Source organism: Aythya ferina, assembly GCF_964211825.1.
Source record: "Aythya ferina genome assembly, chromosome: 14".
Taxonomy (NCBI): Eukaryota; Metazoa; Chordata; class Aves; order Anseriformes; family Anatidae; genus Aythya; species Aythya ferina.
The window spans coordinates 4915336-4935519 of NC_140312.1; the positions used below are offsets into that span (position 1 = coordinate 4915336).

The window sequence follows — 20184 nt, forward strand, 5'->3', positions numbered from 1 at the left end:
TCAAAATGTGCTAAAACAAACTTGTCAGGTACATTGATTTTAAGCAGATAGTACACTGAAGTCATACGGACTTCATAAAATCATAAAGAGATGCAGGCAGAAGCTGCTTCTTCCTTGCTCTTTGCTACCTGCCATCCCCATTGTTACTTCGGATGGGAGACGTGCAGGGAGGCAGCTCCAGGGGTAAGGCAGGCTGGGGTAACCTCACCCAGCTCTAGCAAACATTGCCAGGGGAAAATCCGAGGTTTCTTAAGAGGTCAAAGCCAACCTTTATTAGATTCTTCTGTGTCTACCTTTCTATGACTGAGCTCAGCACCTTGGCAACATGCAGATAACCTGAGAAGCTCACTCAAGCCATAGCAAAGTACGGTAGAGCCCCAGTACTACAAAAGCTGTCAAAAAAAACCTGCTTCCAAGCCTCTGGAAGCCATACAAAAAAGATCTTCATAGCAGGGACCAAGCAGATGGCTAAGCACACAGTCCCAGCAGAGGCACGGGTCATGCTGGAAGGTAAATCCAGCAACCCGCAGAGCCCCGCAGACACCTTTCAGTACCACCCTGGCTGAAGTTTGCCCCTCCAGCACTGGCAAGGCTTGGTCACAAAGGTGTTTTCTCCCCCCTGTATGCCTGAAAATGCTCCTTATAACACAGCTATGTCACAGTCCTGTCACCAGGTTCCAAATAACTCATACGAATGTCTCGCATTTTTCAAGTGGTGTCATAAAACACGGGGCTGCACATGCCACAAACACTGACATATTTCACTAATACAATCCAGCAGCAGCTTACAGAGAATATTTATGCAGCTCTTTATTATTTTTTATGAAAGGTAAACGACCCTTTTGGTGAAATGGTGACTTGTGCTGACAGCATCTTTGTTTTTAGGGAAAAAAAAAAACAACAATGAAGGGAGGTTCGGTGAGTTTGCAAATTAACTGAGGGGTACGAATTTCTCCGGCCTTGTCATAATAAAAAAATTATCTTCAAAAGGTTTTACTGCCATTCATCTTTTAAGCTGGTCTTGCTAAACTAGTTACTTCACACAGTAATTAGCAGCAATATGAATGAGCTAGAGATGCCTATAAATTAAATCTATATATTGACTAAGGGAGTCTGGAAACACAGGTTTCCATGATTTAGAAATCACCTCCCCAAGATACTTTCATATCTTAAGGTCAAATATTTCTAAATGAGGAAATGAGTGATTCTGCTCATTAGCACAGGGCTGAGGCTAAGCAGAGTCAGCTGCACACCCCGATCTGCTAAAGCATTCCCAGGCCAAGGAAGCAGTAAGATTTCAGATGTCTGTCTAATTAAGTCTTCTTAATTGCTGTTTTACTAATTGGAGTAGAGTGGTTTTGTCATGATTTTAGCTGTTGACGAACAATTAAGTAGAATGCAGCATTAATTCCTCCTTTAACTACCGAGGAAGGCCAACGCATGCTCAGACTCCAGTGAAAGAAACCAAACCTAATCAGAGCGCCGTGGTTATTAGCACCCGAGGTGGGAAGCCAAGAAACCAGCACCACTCCCCACCAAGCCAGCGGCAGGAGATCCCCACAGCGCTCCCAGCCCAAGCAGGTCGGATGCCACAACCTCAAGTCCTCGCACTTGCCCCTTGCTCACTGACAGCGACAACCTTTGAAGGCTATGCCAAGGTGACTCTTCACCAAGTTACTTTTCTTCTTCTTTTCTTATGTGTTTTCTGCTATTCTACTTTTTAGCATTTCAGACAAAAGCCCGTTTGCATTTCTACAGGTATTTCCCGTTAGCACAGGTCTTTGCAAAAAAGATCTCTTCCACTGCTGGTACTGGATTCAGCCCCCTGCTACTCCATCAGGAACAAACTTTTCAATATTTTAAGCACTTACAAGAAAGACCTGCGTAAAGTCTCTGTGAATCCAATACTGCTTTTTCACAGCAGGGAGGTAAGCCAAGGTAAAAGCTGATGGTTCTTGGCTTTTCTAGAGCTGGCCCATTGGTAAAAGGGCACGTCAGCCTCACTCTCTGCTGTCACAAATACGGGGAACTTCAGGCTGACCCATGCCTTGGACCCATGACAAGGCAGGTGCAGCATCAGCTTTCATGGTTCTGGCACTGTAGAAGCCAGGAATTATCTGAAGTAATTGGGAGAGAAATTGGGCAAACTCATTCCTCTTTTCAGCAATAAATCATCTTGGGGAAATTGCTCAAGGCCATTTGAAAGCCCCAAGTGATGCTCTCCCAAACACCTTTCCCTTGGGAGGCAGCTTAAGAGCAAGATTCGATCTGAAACAGTAGCATTCACTGCTTTCTTACAGCTTTTAGATCCCCTCCCCATCCCTCCAGGAGGCCCCTGGCTGCTCCTGCTTTCAGCCCTGATGCTCTTTCCAAATGAGATCAGTGCAAGCTCCCCAGGTCCCCAGTTTACATGCAAACCGCACCTTGAGGGGAACCAACACCAGCTTCCAAACTGTGCTCTTCATTCAGATACTTCCTAAGTTTCTCAATCTTTTCCAGAGGACTAAGAATTGTCTTCAAGCTACAGAGGAAGCTTGAAGGGGCACCAGATCGCCCTAAGGAAGAGCAGTCCAAGACTCGGGGGACCAGGAAGGTTTTCAGGAGCCAGCTCTGAGCCCCTGTTGCCTGCTACATCACAAAGCGGCCCTTAGATGAGTCCCACAATCTCCCTGTCCCTCTGTTTCCGCCTACCAGAAGTGGATAACAGCCTGTCTCTAGCAGGGAAGGACGCCTTGATAAATGTACTAATTATCACCAGACACCCCACCCAGCAAGTAAGCACAGAGGCCATTTATTTGCCTAAAAAACTTCCAGTTATGAAATCAGTGCTAGAAAATTGTGCAAATCAAGACCCTGGAACCTGATTAATTAAATCAATGGGAATTACAGAATTAATTTATAAGAAGACTCAAACCTAACATGAAATAGTTTGTATCGATCAACAGACAAAGTCCTTCCATGCGCTGAGAGCAAATCCATTTTTATTATTCTTAGCACTGCAGAAGCTGCCATCCAGCCGCTCCGCAGCACCGCCACAGCCCTCGCAGCCCAGCTGCAGCTCCACCGCTCCATTTGTCATCTCAATGCCCCATTTGTTCCTGGGAACACCGATCATCTTACACAAAGCAGTTGTCGTGCGTCTTCCCAGTCCCGACCATTTCGAGCGCTCCGCATTCCTCTCCGCACATGCTCGCGAACATCACTTGCCAGAAGAGTTTTAAACGGGCCTTGTCAAAGCATCCAAAGAGAAGGTGTTCAGGACAAAACCTCTGATTTCTTGTGCTGCTTACCCAAACGGCCTCACGCCTTACACACGAGGCTGTTCTTTTTGCAAGGTGCCACTGAGATATTTGGACGTGGCTCGTAAAGGGGAAGAGTTATGCCAGGAGGGTAGCAGAGAGAGACACGACCACCTTGAAATAAATTCAGGCGCATAACTCTACAAAAAGGAAAGCCTGTCTACCTGTAACAGAAGCCATTAGGAAGTGATTTAAAGTAGTTTAGAAGTAGGATTTGAGTGGCTGTTTGAACACCTCCTTTAGAGCACAAACACTCATCAGGCTATTTATAGTCCCTGGGGAAAAGCTGCTGATTTCACCCCGCCAGGCACAGAGGACCAGGATCTGTTCTCACTGGGAAAAAAGAGTTTCGGCAACTCCAATGGACATGAACAAGTCACTGGATTTATCTCACTTTAACTGATTTCAAAAAACTTAAAGCAATACTCGAGCCAAGTACTCTCAATCTCTTAGAAACTCAGCCCTGTACTAGACCCGCTGCTGTGTAGATAGTGATTGCTCATTTATTGACAGCAAAATGCTGAGGATCAAGCCTTAGTATCTGCTAATATCCCTCCTGAAATTGGACTTCAATGGTCCAATCCAACTCCCATTAACCAGAAAGGATTGAGTCCTATTTTCTTTAATGGAGTTGTACATGAAGTTGTAGCAGTTGGGAAAAATATTAGGAATTTTTTTCCCCGAGCGGGCAAAAAAAAAAAGTCAGGATCAGGGAAAAAATATATAATTTTTGGACCAAACACTTTTTACTGAGTGCATTTTATCTGATATGAAAACTCCAAATCTAAGGCTACAACAGAATTTCAACTACACTGATGTATTCAAATTAAAAAAATTAAAGTGTTGAGAAGTAGAAATCCACCTCTCATTCAGTTGGGCATTATTCAGAAGCAACCCTGGTAATTCAGAAGCAACCCTGGTGAAGCCAGGGCAGCTCCAGGAACATAAATATGAAGTGACAAGGAAATCCAGCCTACTATTCACATCACATATTTCATGCTTCTTTCTATTTCACAGTAATACACCAAGTTAAGCTGCTTATTAGATGGGCACATTCTCCTAACCGCAGCCAGATTTGTATTTTATGTCGGGCTAACCATCAGGACCGACTGCCCTTTAATCATAATACTGCTGTCATTTGTGGTTCCACTTTGGAAGATACTGGCTTTAATACACAAGCTGCACAGCTGTTAACATTGCTGTATCCCAGAAGAGAAAAAGCACAAGAGGAACTCCAAGAGAGGGATTTTACTGTAGCCATCCCCGTTCATACAGCCCTCTCACACATTTTCCTCAAATATTTCTGCTAGCCTCTGTGATGCTGTAGCATGCGTTGCCAAGTCCCACAGCACACCAATTTGTAAATAATGACCTTCCTGACATGACCTAGTAACAGCTAATAGCTATGCCATAAAGAACAAAAGGCTTTGTTGCACAAAAGGTCTTTTATGGAATGAAAAAAAGCCCAAGTGCTTTTTATGAGCAGGATCACTACGAGATGCGTGCTTCTCGTGTGCTCTGTGTGGATTTGAGAAACGTCTAGCACCAGTTAATGAAGTTATCCTAGAAAACACAAACAACCCCCAAAACAGCATTTCAACACGCACACCGCAGCCTGGCAGCTTATGAATGAAATGCTCCGTAGGTGTTTGTGTACATTTATAATTTACGACACCACATTAAGAAATAAGACTGAAAATGACAAGCTGACACTTACAACCCTGTACACCACGTGGTGGTATCTTAGGGCTTAACTAGCCTCCCAACCAACGTCTTGTTTGAGTCAAACGGGATGCAAAGGATCTAAATCACCTCTAGCATCTGGGTAACGACCTGCAGCGACTTTGCCTGTACAACATTTTTATTGGGGATGGTTTAAAACAATACACAACAAACACCTGAAGTGCTGTTTAACAGAGGCACAAGCTGTGAACAAAAGCATAAATCCCATCCCTGACGTGCAGAATTGGTGTGAGGTTCATGCTGGCAATCTCCACATGGACTGAAAGGATCAGAAACCTCTCCTCAAGGCCTTGGCACAGCAAACCATGCCCAAGTCCTCCCTTATGGGCTGAACAGAAGGGTCACATCTCACCTTGCTCTACTCCAGACTCTACTTCAGCATGCATCCCAAATTCGCATGAAGTCACTGCACATCTTACAGAGCCAGACATCCCTATCTGACAGCTCACGTAGGACCAAAGAGACAACTACTCTAAAGGACAGTAAGCAAAAAAACAGTCATCCCTAAACAGCTAGCAGCCCTGTCCTTCATTTGCAAATGCCCACACTCAGATACTGTCCCTGACTTCTGAAGAACAGGCCACATGTCCCAAATTATTCAGCTTATTTTAAAGTATCTTCAAGGTTACAGGCTTAGCATACTTACCAATCTGTCCTAACAATATATTTTGAAGATGGCAAAATCAAGAGTGTTCTAAGCTGTGGTCTTCCAGGCTTTGCTTGTTTCCTGACTTGGTTGCATTGGACATGATAGGTGCAGTAGCCATTATTACAATGATTTAAAAACAAACAAACAAAAAACCCAAAACAACCAAGGCTCCAACCAAAGCAATAAAAACAAAACACTCCAGCACAAAATTATTTTATTCTGTCAAATGAGGTCTTTGTGGCCATATGCCATGACCCCAAAGAATAAGTCAATAAGCAGAATTAACTACTTCATCCGTCTTTCACTTTGGTCTTTTTCTCCTAATAGGTATTGGAGCTTACCCCTGACCCTTCAGAAAAAGGCACAGGATCCTACAGCGTCAGTGATGCTGGTGATATTGGGGTGTCATGTCAGAGACCCCCAAACATCTCCAACTCAAACCCAACAGACTTGCAGCAGCTCCAGCTGTTAGATAGCAGGATGGGAAACAGGAAGAAGCCACCCAAGTAAAAAACACGCTCAATTAGTGGATAGCCTACACATTTTAAGGCTTCATACCCCAAACCCAAGGGGTTCTCCTGGGTCCATTGTTTGCCTTGGTGAATTACTTCATACTGTGTCACCCCAACAGCCACATCACCAGTGACCCGTGTAATTGTAACCTCAAACTCCTTTCTCCACATGCAGATAAAGAAGCTCAGCAGAGCTTCAGTCCCCTGAGTAAGACAACAGACTTGAATGAAGTGACAGAAGAGATCAGAAGACCTCAACAGTCATCTTTGTTTTTCCCAGACCCACTGGGTACTCACAGCATCCTGCCTGTGTTCCTGCAGAAGTGCCCTGGCAGCAGTCCAGGGACTGCCACAGAGCCCCAGTGCTTTCAGAGGGCACTTCCTGCAATCCACACAGCAGAGCAAGGGGTTGCACAGCGATGTCTGTCTGAAGTCTGCTCTTGCGCCCAATTTCTACATCCCTGCATAATCCTCGTTCCTCTCCTGAGCTCCAGCCCACAGAAAGCATCTGGCCTTTTCTCTGCACCCATGCAGAAAGTTGCAGCTTCTCGCACTTGTGGCTTTTTCTTCTATCTGCTTTGATTTGTGGACAATAAATTCCCTGGAAGATGAGCCCCAAGCCTGGGTGACCAGACCCTGTACGATGCTTATACACATGCATTCAAACAGACTATATGTACGTGTTCAAAATCGCTCAGGAAATGAGCCACAAAATGTGTAAATGACAGCACATTATTAATCTTTTTTTTATAGCTTAAATTAGAATCTTTGGAATTTCACAGCCAGAGACTTTTAAATAGGTCAGAAATGTGCTAATCACACTTAATGATCGCGCTCATATGCGCTGCATCAGAGCTAGTAGCGAGGGAACCTGAGCAGAATGGATATGAACCACTGGTACATTCAGAAAAGCATTTAACAAACCTCAAGTGAGTTTTATGCCAAAGCCAAAACACACAGCCCGGGCAAGAAGTTGTTTTTGGTTTTGGTCCTGCTTGTCAGAACCGAGCTGTGAGATTTCATGCTGATCAGAAGCGAAGCGCTGTGCCTCTGCACCTTCCTTTTGGCTGGTGCTGCAGATTAGCAAGACTCCAGATTTGACCACTTACAACGGGAGAGCACTGAGTGATGAAAAGAAAGCCCTTCCCAATAAGGGATGTGCTTTATTAGTGCACTTGTCCACACACATTTCACCCCAGGTATGCAGAGCTAAAGTGCATTCCTAGGTATCAGCATTTTGAGATCTCTTAATGAAAGCAACAGAAATACACACAGCAACCCCAACAATCATCTAGGCTCCAAACCAGGGAACACTTCACAATATTTCCAAGTTCAGACACACACTTATGTTCTCTTTACAACTGGACTTCACGTACAATACACCTGATGGAAAAATTGGGGAAAACATGAGAATTTCAGTGAAATACACCAGAGCTGCTAATTAACCCTCTCCCGTCAAGCTACTGATACGTAACCAAAAACTTAAACCAGGAAAAAAAAAAAAAAAGTCAGCTATATTTTATGTCAAGCTGAGGAAACAAAGTCAATGTTTGTCTACTGTGAAAGTACAAAGTCAGCAGGGGAGACTGCTTGGAAGCTTATAAGAAAGCTACAGAGAAATGTTTTTTGGTTTCTTTTTTTCCTCCAGTCAAAATTGGCTTCTTCTGAAAAACAAAGCAAGGCAAAAGATGAAAGGCCTTCTTTTTTGAAGCCAAAGATGAAGAGTACAAAGAATATTAATGACTAACAAGTCTGTCCATAAATGCCATGAGCTTAGCTGCAGCAGGGACAAGAAGGAAGAACAGCTCTGCTGTTAAGTAATGAAGTTTCTGATCTAACCAGCAGCGCTGAAGGCTGATTGGGTCATTTAGGAAAGGAGCATTAGTTCAGAAGAACACAGATTTGCTGCGAAGGATGAAAGGTAAGAAGATGCCATTAGACACATGTGAGTGCTCAGGATGACTGTGGCTCACTCACAACGCACGGAGCAGTAGTGAATTCCCAATTAGGTCTTGTGTCTCCCTCCTGCGTGTTTGGATGTGCAGGTACACAACATGTCTGTCCTGCAGGAAATTTAGGAATTCTTTCAGATTTGTCACTCACCTCGCATGCTATTTCCAAGGCAATTCAGTTTCAGAACGTTGTACTTTAATGAATCACATTTCCCAAAGGAAAACTTCAAAAACACAAAGAGGTTTGCCTCTGGCATGGTTATCAAACCCCACAGGGGCCTGCCCAGCCACCGCAGCTTCCCAGGCTCCTGGCTCCCCCATGCCAGGAGGGATTTGTTGACAAAGGGCAGAGCAGCAGCGGAGGCAGGCGCCCAGCCTCTCACCTTCACGCCACGACGTACAACAGCACCGAGCAACATCAGCACAAAGCACATTCCTCCACGTTTGACATTCGCCCGTTCTCCTTTGAGAAATTCTTTGAACTCGGGGAAATAAAGCAAAACAAAACCACAGAGAAAAATAAAGAGCCAGGAGTGACACTAAGCAAACTTCAGATTGGGAATCTGATTCATTTGCCAGCTCACGGGCATACACACCTAGCGTGTCTATATTTATATGCGGGGACTCAGGCTCTCTGCTCTGTAGAGGCATTCTGAGTATTTTTAAATCAGCAAGAAATCAAGAATCATCGCGCTTCCAGGAGAGATGATGGAAAAATCCCCCCTGGTCTAAGCTGTGACCGTTCAGGTTACAGGAGCCTTGAGACTGCAGCTCTCCTTACAACATCCAGCAAGACGGAGAGCCAGAACAGATAAAAAAAGTATTTGACATTCTTTCCCTTGACAGGCCATTGCTCACTCCTGCAGACAGACTGGATTTTGGATTGGAGTCTGATCCAGTAGATGATATGAGAAGTCTTTGTGTTAACTTCAGAGGCCTGTGGGATGGAAATTTGGGGAGCATTCTTATAATATGAAAGCTGGCAATGTTCAAGCAAGCACTGCCAGAGAGCTGTGCTGCTGCCCCCGTCTTACAGGGCTGGGCATTAAAAGCTGCAAGTTCAATGCCAGCTTTGTCCCTAACACCCAGCGGTCTCAGCAGATCCCCAAACTCTCAGCATCTCTGTCTGAGAAGTGGGGATAATGAAGTGTCCCAGCAGAAGCAGGAAGGTTCGTTAATGCCTGCAAACACTTTGTAGATAACGAACATCGAGACAGCAGTTAGCAGAGGGATTTTGGGCGGGCAGACATAAATCTGAAGTACTCACATCGTCTATGCTTTTAGACAAGTATAGCAGCAGATCAGTTCCCTGTATTTAGTGGTTGTGGGCTCCATCTTCTCAACATACTGAGCAGCCTGCCTTTGATCCAAAAAATGAGCCCAGGGAGAATATTCACATGTTTAATGTTAATCATATGCTTAAATGCTCTGAATTCATAAAGAGGGTAAAAGAGAAAAGTGTTCCCCAGCTCCAAAACAAACACAAATTCCCAGAAGTTATATTTAGGACATGAGTAAACATCTGACCACCAGAGAAAAGGCCTCAGCTACACACCTGCTCAGCTTCTGTAGCCCTGAAGAAACCCAGAGGTGGGATAAGCGTCTGAAGTGAGTTTGCTGAGACAAATCATTTCTTAAATAACCAATGGGATGTTATTAGAAAGAAGCAAGTCGGAGCATTTAAACTACTAATCCACAGCCAAAAAGGGTCCCTGAGCAAGGAAAGGAGGAAAACAAACAAACAAACAAACAAACAATAAATGAAGTTTACTAAAGAATTCATCACATAGATTTAAATTATGGTTATAAACTAATTTCCTATTATTGATTCCTTTATTTACTGGACAGGCACTGCCACCAGGACCCCACAAGCACCTCAAGCCTTGCAGCAGACATTGGCAGCACTTGAGCATCATGTCCTTAATGCTCTGCATTAGAGAAAACTTAAACACTATGCAAAAGGCTTTAGGACACCCTCCACTTTTCCCTTTAAAGCCTTATTCATTTTAAGCACAGCTAAGATGAGAGAGATCGGTGTATCCAAAACTTCTAACTCATTTTTACCTCCTGCTAAACTCCTGGCCTAATCCCTTGGGGCTACGAGTGTCCTACACCTGCTGACTGGGGTGTCCAGCAGCCCGTCCTCTTGCATCAGCCCCACCTTGGCTTCTGCAGGTGCCTCAAGTCACTCAGCAAGGACACAGCACTGCTTTTGCAGGGGTCAATCTGGCCAGCAAGAGAAGGTACCCATGGCATCAGGTGAGCTGAGCTCCACCTGGTTGCATGGATGCACCACCAGAGAGCAAGAAGTGCTTCAGGCCACGTTCACAGCTACGACCCGATCGGTGTCAGGAGCACGCACAAGTAGCTGGCTTCCAGAGATGATTTTCAAAACTCTGCTCAACAAGCATATATAGCAAGAAAAGCCGCAGGCAATTAAAGGACCACTATCCAGAGCCTGATTGCTCTAACAGATCCGTAAACATTACCCAGCTTACTCACAGCAACATCACGCTTCACCAGCGATGTGAAAAGGACAAATCACTCTCTCAGTCTAAATCACCCAAGATGCTAAATAAGGTTCTTAATTATTTTAAAGGCCTTTTTTTTAAAAAAAAAAAAAAAGAAAAAAAAAGAATCCTTTAAGATTATTGTCTCCAAGCTTGATTAAAATAACACTTAAAATCCTTTCACCTGAACATCATTACGTGAAGTTGACTTGATGCTATAATAGAAACGTTTTCATCTCAACTAATGAATTTTTGTGAAGCGCGCTGTTTTCTAACAGACACGCCACATTACCTGAACAAACCAGGGTTTGTTAACTACATTAGTCACATCTTACAAAGGGTTAACCAGGTAATTATCTCCCTTGGTTGGCTGAACTAGGACTATACAAAACACTGTGCTTCAGAGGAGACAGCAGCTTGTTCCTACCTCCACCTGCCATAAACCAAAAACCACAGGGGACAGAATTACATCGCTCCGTGGGGCTGCGGGAAGTCCAAGGGAAGTGACCCCAGGAGCAGAAACACCGGGTTTGTTCCTCCTCCTTTGCAAGGCACTTTGCTCTCCTAAGGTTTGCAGGTTCTACAGAACACCACAAAATGCAGTCATTGCACCTCATTAGCATGAGCTGGCAGACCCCGCCACTGGGGAAACCTTCTGGAGAGGGCCAAATGCCCCAGGAGACACCACTGGGACTTTCTCAGCATGTTGCCTAAGAAGCCCTGTCTCTCATGATGGGGTAGGTTGCAAGGCATAACCACAAACCTGTGCACTCTCAGAGCATCTCTGAGAATAACCTAAGACCAGCAGGATATCACTGAGTGCCTCTGCTTTGTTCTGTGCCTCCACTAGAATCACCCAGGAGGACAACTCCAACAGACCTTCACAGCCAGGCACCTCTCCCTGGCTAGAACCTGGACTCACCCTTTCCTCTACCATTTCTTGCAATCCAGAAAGAGCATGAGAATAACAAACGAACACATTCCCATCCTCACCCTTTACCTGGTCCTTCCCCATCCTACACAGACAGTCCTCTACCTCCCAGCCCCACCAAAGTAAGCAGGACTTGAAGAATCCTGGGAAGCAGAGGCAAGGCACATCGCATCATTCCCACAGAGCCACGGCCAGGCAGGAGGTGCCACCAGCTGTGGTTATCCCGCAGCAGGAGCCCGACACGGGGCAGGCTCGCTGGAACTGACCTTCCGTGCTGTATGGGCTCAGGAGCAGCAATTAACTTCCACTCTCATTTCCCTCTGACCTAAGTCCAGAACGACTCCCATTAAGTAATTACCGACACGTTGTCACTCTGGATTGTTGTCTCAGACAAAGAGCCCGCGGAGCTGCTAAAATAAAAACAATCTTTTGAAGCATGAAATACCTGCCCAGGAAATTTCAGCCGTGGAACACAAGTGAAACTGCAGCAAAGGACCACGAGGACCATCCAGCCCAAGGAATGCAATCCAGACACAAACAGCTCCTCCTCCACGCTCCTCTTTTCCCTCTCATCGGTGTTTTATGCTGTGCCAGAGCTGAGGGGCTGGCGTGGGTCCGCACAGAGGCCACCCAAACCCCCCGAGCTATTTGGTGTCACCCAGGGACACCCCGGGTGTTTTGGCCGGCACGGACAGGGGCTGTGCAGCTGCTCCCATGCCCTGTTAATGAGGTACTACGGACACGCTCATGCTGCAAGCGCATCTTTGACATAACGTAGCATGACAATTTCTTCAGAGCCCCAGAAATGCAGAGCATACAAATAAACCTGAGCGCTGAAACCACCTCATTGTTCATAGGAATATGCACACTGCACCTGTTACGGCCAAGGGCACTGCCCGTGCCTCGGAGCTGATTATTCCAGCCTCCACCAAACCTGTCTGTCTCGGAGGGCTGTTAAATTCCAGGAGCAAACAAAACGCTGCAAAATTATTTCACGAGAAGAGATCACGAGCGGGTATACAGAGAGGCGTCTTTAGATCCAAGGGAAAGAAAACAATCCACAAACTGACATTTTCCCCCGAGCTTCTCTTACAGCAGAAGACTCCGTTTAAATTAAATTCGGCTGCAAGAAAAGAACTCGGAGACCGACACCGGCAAAGTCCGAGCCCGAAGCAGGGATCTGGGAGCCCAGCCAGCCCTGGGCTGGGGGCAGAAGGACCGGGGGTCGCCCCCGGAGCCCCCAGCCCCAAAACAGCCGGGGAGGGGGGAGGGAGCAGGGGGCAGAGCCGGGTGGGGTTTTACCTGGAGGGGGAAAGGAGGAGGAAGAGGAGGAGGAGGAGGAGTGCGGGGAGGGACCCCGGGCCGGGGGCACTCACCCAGCTACGCGCTGCCCCCGCTGCCGTCCATGGGGGCGGCGGGGGGACGGGAGCCCGCTGCGGGCCGGAGCCGCCCCGCGATCCGCCGCATCTGCCCGCCGCCGAGGAGGAGGAGGAGGAGGAGGAGGAGGAGGAGAAGCAGGAGAAGGAGGAGGAGGAGGAGGTGGAGGAGGTGGAGGAGGAGGAAGAGCGGAGCTCTCCGCGCCGCCCCGGAGCCCCAGAGCGCAGCCCGGCCGCAGAGCGCCGCCTGCCCGCAGCGCCCGGGATGCGCCCGGCGGAGGGGAGGGGGCTCGGAGGGGGGCAGGTGCAGCCGGGCTGGGGTCCCGCAGAGCCGTCAGAGCAAGGGTGAAGCTACAGGGAGGTGTTTATCTGCTTGTTTCTGAAAGCACGTGTCCCTGGGAAGCAAAATGACCGCTCCACGGGTTGAAAGGGAGGATGCGACATCGCAGTTTTCCAAGGCAGAGGTCACACTAAATGCCGGGGAAGGCTTTTGAAGCGCAGCCCCACCTTAGGATGCCACAGAGGATGTCCCTGCAGGATGACAGGAGCCTCATTTGCCTTTTGCTCTACCTGTGCTCTCCGTGGGCCAGGTAAGCTGCTCCGCTTCTTCCCAGCTCCGTTTGCCTTTGGAGCAGTTGCCAGTGAGGACACGCTAACACAAGCCAGATGCGCAGGCGTTTCGTGCTTGGATGTGGGGAGAATGGATCAAGCCCACAAAATCATCGCGCAGATGACGAGCAGCCAACTCAAGGTTATGATTTCCAGTCACTACAGGCCCCGGAGCAGACTGCTTTTCTGCGATGACTCAAAGCTGGAACACGGCCGTACCGTGCCTGCTGACACTCGGGCACTACGAGGAACATAAAGACCTTGGATAAAGCAGGATTAGGGAATTCTCCTAGCCCAGGGTGGCAGAGGGGAGCCACATCTGTACCTCTCTCCATGTGCCAGCCCAGGCGGTGTCTAAGGGGCTGGACATTCCCATGTAGTCACACAGAAAGCAGGCTGGAAGTGGGCACCCCACATCCAAGAGCCCACGTCCTGCCTGCTCTGCTTGCACAGTCTGGCATCTTCCATCAGCCCGGTTTTGTTTGTTTGTTTAAGTGAAGGCAATCGACTACAGTCCTTTTGAGCAAAGACCCCATTACAGCCCAAGCCCACAATGCTGTCACTTTCCCACTTTATGTTTACCAGCACCACCAATGTGACACCTGCGGATTAAGAACAGTTTTGTGCCAACGCACGGGGTAGAAGGGGTGGCTCTGCCCAGAGGCTGGGGCTGCATCAGTTTTGTGCCATTAATTCTGACCTCAAGCCCATGCCTGCCCACACGCGGGTTTTCCCTCTGGAACAAATTGCCATCCAGATGGGCAAACTCAGCTCCAAGGGAGCAGCTCTGCAGGCCCAGCTTAAAGACAGCTAGAGACAAGTCTGAATTGCCCACACAGGCACAAGCCCTCTGCACAAGGATCTCTGCCTTTTCTTCAGCAGGAACAGCAAAAACAGCCCTTGTTTTTGCAACTCTGCTCTGCAGGTGGGGGGTGTTGCACAAGGCATGCGTGGAATGGTTTGCCCTTGTTTTGCCCTTGACTTGGCACCTTTGGGTTTTTGCTCGCCCTCTAATACCTCCATGGCTGCTCAGAAGTCAGAGAAGCCTACATGATCACAGATATGTAAGAGATGTTTTGTCTTTCAGCCACTATTTTTCATATTCCTGCTTTCTGTTGAGGATCCCCGGAGAGAGAAGCCACAGGGAAGGCACAACGTCAGAGGCAGCTATGCGTATTCCCTGAGCACAGATGTGACTGCAGCGGATAGCTAAGGAGGCAGGGAGGGATGAAGAAGCTCAGCCATGGTAGAATCTTTTCCTTAGAAGGATATAAATACAGAAGAGGTGAGGAAAACACAAAACCAACACAACCTGGAACAAGCATGGCTTGAACCAGAAGGGCAGGCAGCCTGGCAGATTGACTCCGTGATCTTTCACTTGAATTCTTTTCTTTAAACTTTAACTTTTTGATTTTAAAAACCCATTATAACTACAAGTTCTCAGTCAGGCTTCCTAATCTCCATCTAAAACCAACACATAAATAGCTTCAAAGTTATTACATGGAAGACATAGTTTAGTCCTTCTTACAGGACAGGCACTGGAAAACATTCACCCTAAACTGGGAATTCTTCCAGTTTGTGCACTCTTGAGTGAGCATACAAGTAGACGAGCATGCTTACCTTATTGACAACATCCTTGTTTTTCTTATGCCTCTTGGACCTTTCAGCAGGAGTAGGACGGTCTCCTCTTTCTCACAGTTCTGCAGATCAGTAGCTCTCACCTGTCTCTCATTGACTCATTTTCTACCATGTGGTGTTAAGCTGTTAAGCGTATGACTTCTAAGCTTTGTCAAAGAGAAGGAATAGTGAATTTGTTCCACTCTGTTACATCTCCTATCCTCCAGCCATTACTAAAAGTAGGTGGTTCAGAACTGGCTTCAACTTGTTCCTTAGATATTCCAGGGTAGTCATCTTCAGGCTTTGCCTGTTTCATTGTACCTTTTGCACCTGTGCCCCTCTGCAATTTCCATGTTGTTTTCTGAAGGTCTTCTAGAATTAAAAAAACAGGGAAGCTCACTGTAGAATTCAGCCAATAACAGGTCAGTCACTGATTTGGGTCTTTATTGTATTCCGTTTCAAGAATACATGTTTTCTTAAAGAAAACAAGATAACAACTGTTTGATCCTGAACAAATAAGAGCAATGCCTTTTTTCCCCTGATATAAGGCACCTGTCCAACATTTTATTAACTTTGCTAATTGCATTAAGCATCATGAAGTGCTGAACAGTCCTCAACTGCTAATTCCCAAATCACTATAGTTTGGTTGACTGTTAAATGAGAAAAATTCATAGTAGGACAAAAAAGAAAAGACATTTTAGATCCACAGTGGCCAAGCTGATTGTACAGTTCTGAATTCTGATCAGATTCTAGCAGCAATCATACTTTATGGACCACTGGAAGATGATGCTAGGACTCAGACACTATGACATGCTTCTGAGCTGTATGGGTGCAAGTGAGAATGACTGACAGATCTTACGTGTTCAGACATTTATACAAACAAGAAACATTCGTTTTCCATATGTGGATGTTTTATGCAGATTTCTGGGCAGATAATTTGTACCTGCTCTTTCATTTTGTTACCTGTAGTATTACATGTGAACATAATAATAACCTGAATTTACATACACAAATTACTGGAAGGTCTGGATCTGGCACACTGGGGAGTAGTTTCTGGCTGGAAACATTAGAGACGTGATAACTACTTAGACAACTATATGAAATGAAATAAGCACCTGTCAAGGGAAAATGCGTTGTTATGAAAACTGGAATTGGTATGTTCTCAAATAAAAATGTAATCTATGAAAAAGAGTTGATCAGAAATTCTCTCCTGCCACTCTCTTGCATTACTGCTTTTCTCGTTTCTTTCTCTTTTCCTGGGTGAAAACTTGCCACCCAGAAGCAGAGAGCTGCGGAGGCAGAAGCAGCACCACCACACTGCAGATGTGGAAAAGCAGTAAATCACCACTCGAGGCAGAGGGTTGACAGAGGTCCTGCAGTCCAGATGCTGGCTCTACCTGCAGGGATCAAGCATATGTACACCCAAGGAGGACCCCATCCATGATGTGGGCGTAGCATACATTGGGACCGCCTGTGCATGCGTGGTAAGTTTGACCTGAGAAATGTTGGACTTCATATTTTTGGGCCTGACAGTAGCTGAGACCTGAATTCTGCTCCAGAAATACGGAAGAAACAAGGCTGGAGGATACCTGTGGAAGAAGCTGCAGCCTTTGGACCATGGTTTTGTGGAGTGGATATTATTTTTGCCTTTTCTCATTTGATCATCAGCCAAATTGGCTACAGCTAACCAGAAGAAAACTACAAGGAATCAAGAAAAACAAAACAAAACAAAACAAAACAAAAAAAAAACTAGTCAAACTACTGCTAGTCACATTAGTTTATATACATTGTTTACAATTAGTCTGCATAAATATTTGTTTCCTTACTTCAGTAAAGACTGTATCTTTCCAGGACCCTCACCTTTATCCATGGTCTTTGTGGCAGACAGCAGAGATAGGTACCAATTACTCAGCTGTTATTTAGCAAGTACTCCAAAGTACTTTGACGCAGCAACAGTGTAAATTATCAGTAGCAGCTAAATGTCTCTTTTTAATGCATTTTTAATAAGACACCTAGGAGAATGAAGAAGGAACACAAAAGCACCAAAAATAATAAATATCTTTGAGTTGGCCTCCTAGTCTCTATTTCTGCCTTCCTGCAAAATAGCATTTTCATATCAACGCGCAAAGGGGCAGCTCCTCAGCTTCACCCAGCTGTGTGACAGCATCATTCTCCGCCACACCATAACCCGTCTTCCACGGGCAAGGGAAAGCAGTGGCAGATCTGTAAAAGGCCATGTAAGGGATGCACAGAGAAGAGGCCTCCAGTCTGCAGATGTTCCACGTCTCCATCACCTTTGTCTGTCTAGGCAACAAAGCCACGTTTCCTATGTTGCCAGCAGGCTGTAGAAGAAAAGTTGTCATTCCTTGTCATTTGAAATAGATGAGATTTTCAGCTAGGAAAAAAAAAGGTGGCAATGGGGTATATTTTCTTCATTGGCAACTGACTCCATATTTTTTGATAAAGTAAGGGAAAAAGTTGTCTGTCAGTCACCAGCTTGGTCTCATTAGTTAAGAGCTACACCCACCCTTCTGATTTCTCACCCAGCTTAGTGTTATATATTCTGTGCTAGTCTCAACATATACATTTTATTGCCTCAGCGGGGGACTTAATTCCACTAAGACAGAACTGCCCAAATCTCTGCGAGCAGCTGAGCTTCGGGAAGTCTCTGGCCACGCACCCCGCTGGCTCTGCTGCTGCGAAGGCCAGAAGAGAACAGCGCGTGCTGCAAGGCAGCCGCTCCCCAAACCACACAAGGAGCTCGTGGATCAGAACCAGCAGCTAGAATTGCACCCAGGAGAAAGAGCACTGGACATTGAGCAATAGCTTTGCTACGTTCTCAGTTTAATTAGAAAAGCACCTATGGTAACACCTTGCCTGTGTGCCAGTTTTCACTGAGGGATTCATCAGGAGTTGAAAGGCACCCCCAGTAGGCCGTGAGATTTCTCTCTGATATTCCCCTCACAATTTCAGCAAGTATCTGTGCTTTTTTCTTAGCATTGTGATAATTTTTACCAGTTGAGGCCTGTCAGCAGTCACAGGCCGGTGCAGCTGGCCCACAGCCACCTCAGGCCATCAGGGAAGCAGATCCTCAGCTGCCCCCAGTGACGAGGGCTGGAGCCCCTTCATGTAATGGCAATTTCTGTCTTTAGCTCTGACATCTTAATGAGAATCTGGCGAGACATCAGGTCCACAGGAAGACCTACAAGTTGCAGAAGTAGCTTGCAAGTAGCTGTAGATGCTCTCTTACAGAGCTGGGCACAGATGGCAGGGGTCCAGTCAGTGCTGGCCTGCCTGAGGGCCTAAGCCTGCAGTCACTGATGGGCTTCAGCTGGGGAGAGCTCCGGTCCAAGCTCAGGACCTTTGGTGCTTAACAGCATAATGACATTTACCACTATCAGCACGCCAGCAAACTAGCTGCTTCTTCTGTATGTGTTTTAGCTGCTTAATTCATAAAGGAGCTTTGCACATCTGCAGCACTGAGACAAGCGGCTTGTTGAGCCCAGCAGAAGGGCTCTCAAGCCCTTGCTATGGCTGTGGTGGAGTGCTAGCACAAACACTCCAAAGTTAGTCGCAAAATTCCCCTCACGTTTTGCCGCTTCTGGGAAATGCCTTGAAGTGAGGTGAGCCGGCTCCTTCCAGAGAGCTGCGAAGCTGCTGGTTTTGTTTGAAGCAGGGGGCAGAGGGGCACGTTGCGACCATAGGTCAGGGAGGGCATCACTTTTGGGAAATGAGTATTGACACACTGAATCTACTATTACAGGAAAAAAAAAAAAAAAAAAAAAAAAAAGCTCAAATGCCATAGCACTTAATAGCCCTTTGTTGATGCAGATTATTTTGACAAGACCTTCAGGAAACTTACTTTCACAGTGCAAGCCCGTTTTCAGGCTATTTTTGCCCTTGCTGGATTTCATCTCTTTTTCTAAGATAGATTTTTCTTCTCCAAAGATGAGATCCCAGTTTCTTTCCAGACTTGGACAATGGTGCAGTTGAAGAGGGTGACAACAACATGCTTCTTCTCAAACCACCACACAAAAGCCGTCAGTCAGGATATTTACAATAAATACAGGCTCCGAGTGTGAGGGCTCCCATTTCCTGGCAGTGTTGCTCTACATCGTGTTTTCTCTGGAAGGAATCAATTACATCAGTGGCCTCGGGAATGTATGTTGCGATGGTTTAATCAGAGCTGAAAAGCACAGTACAGAAAGGGGCTTCAGTTCTTCTGGCGGGACACAACGTACCCAATTTGGGAGCCACTAAGGAACTTCATGGTATCAGCCACGTTAGCTCATCTCCATCCAGTGTCAAACTGGCTGGTGGCAGCACTACGGACCTGATTCAGCAGAGCACTGAAACACACTGAACTTTAATTTCTTCAATTAGACTTCAACATGTGCTCTGGGCTGAGGATATGCCACAGTGCCCACAGAAATCACAGCACTGTTCAGCAGGTAATTTGTTTTGGCCAGTGAGCTCCTCTGTAGATAAAAGTTTTGTCATGTTTCCCGTGCTCCCGGCTGCTGCTCGGCTCTCCCTGCTGACTTTATTCTTCCTTTGCTATGCAGTCTTTCAGGACACAACAATTCTTTTTCATAACATATTTGTACTACATCGAGTACAAATAGGCTGGAGTTTCTCTAGCTCTCGTAATACCAATTATTACAACAGGAATGGATTAAGTGTAGGCTTTATTGCCCTCCTAAACAGAAGCTTATATTTAGACCCTTATCTTTCTCGTGCTTTCCTTGGTGTGTGAAATGGGGCTTTGCTCAACCCAGCTTGCTTTAGATCCCCACGGGGCAAACTGTCTGTGGGTGGAATGACATCTATTTGAAAGGAACAGCATTAAGCGAGAAGCAAAGATTAAAAGGTCTGGAAAACTTCTAAGACTTCAGCTGACATGATGAGCAACACCAAGGTTGTGGTGAGATGACAGAAGCCGCGTTCCTATGTGACTTGAGAAGCTATGGAAATGCTGGATGTTTC

At 46.3% G+C, this 20184-nt stretch overlaps 1 protein-coding gene and 1 long non-coding RNA gene across 7 annotated transcripts in view; one reads left to right on the top strand and one right to left on the bottom strand.

Moving 5' to 3' along the window:
* The window catches only part of RASGEF1C (RasGEF domain family member 1C), a 122557-nt gene that overhangs the window by 59313 nt on the left and 43060 nt on the right, over positions 1–20184 (bottom strand). The window contains exon 1 of one of the 6 annotated variants that reach the window (XM_084535253.1): positions 15202–15570. The exons of 1 other annotated variant lie outside the window; for it this stretch is intronic. Coding sequence is in view for 2 of the 5 variants with exons in the window: in XM_084535251.1 (XP_084391377.1) it covers positions 12042–12104 (63 nt within the window). In the remaining 3 variants the exon portion in view is untranslated. Of the gene's footprint in view, positions 1–8306; positions 8320–12041; positions 12132–12972; positions 13158–15201; positions 15571–20184 lie in introns of those variants that run through there. 4 more of the 6 variants (XM_084535256.1, XM_084535255.1, XM_084535251.1 and 1 more) reach the window with 4 other exon arrangements.
* LOC311444254 lies at positions 16305–17269 on the top strand. The gene is made up of 3 exons (XR_014697781.1): positions 16305–16352; positions 16478–16682; positions 16758–17269. It is a non-coding gene; the product is annotated as an uncharacterized lncRNA (long non-coding RNA).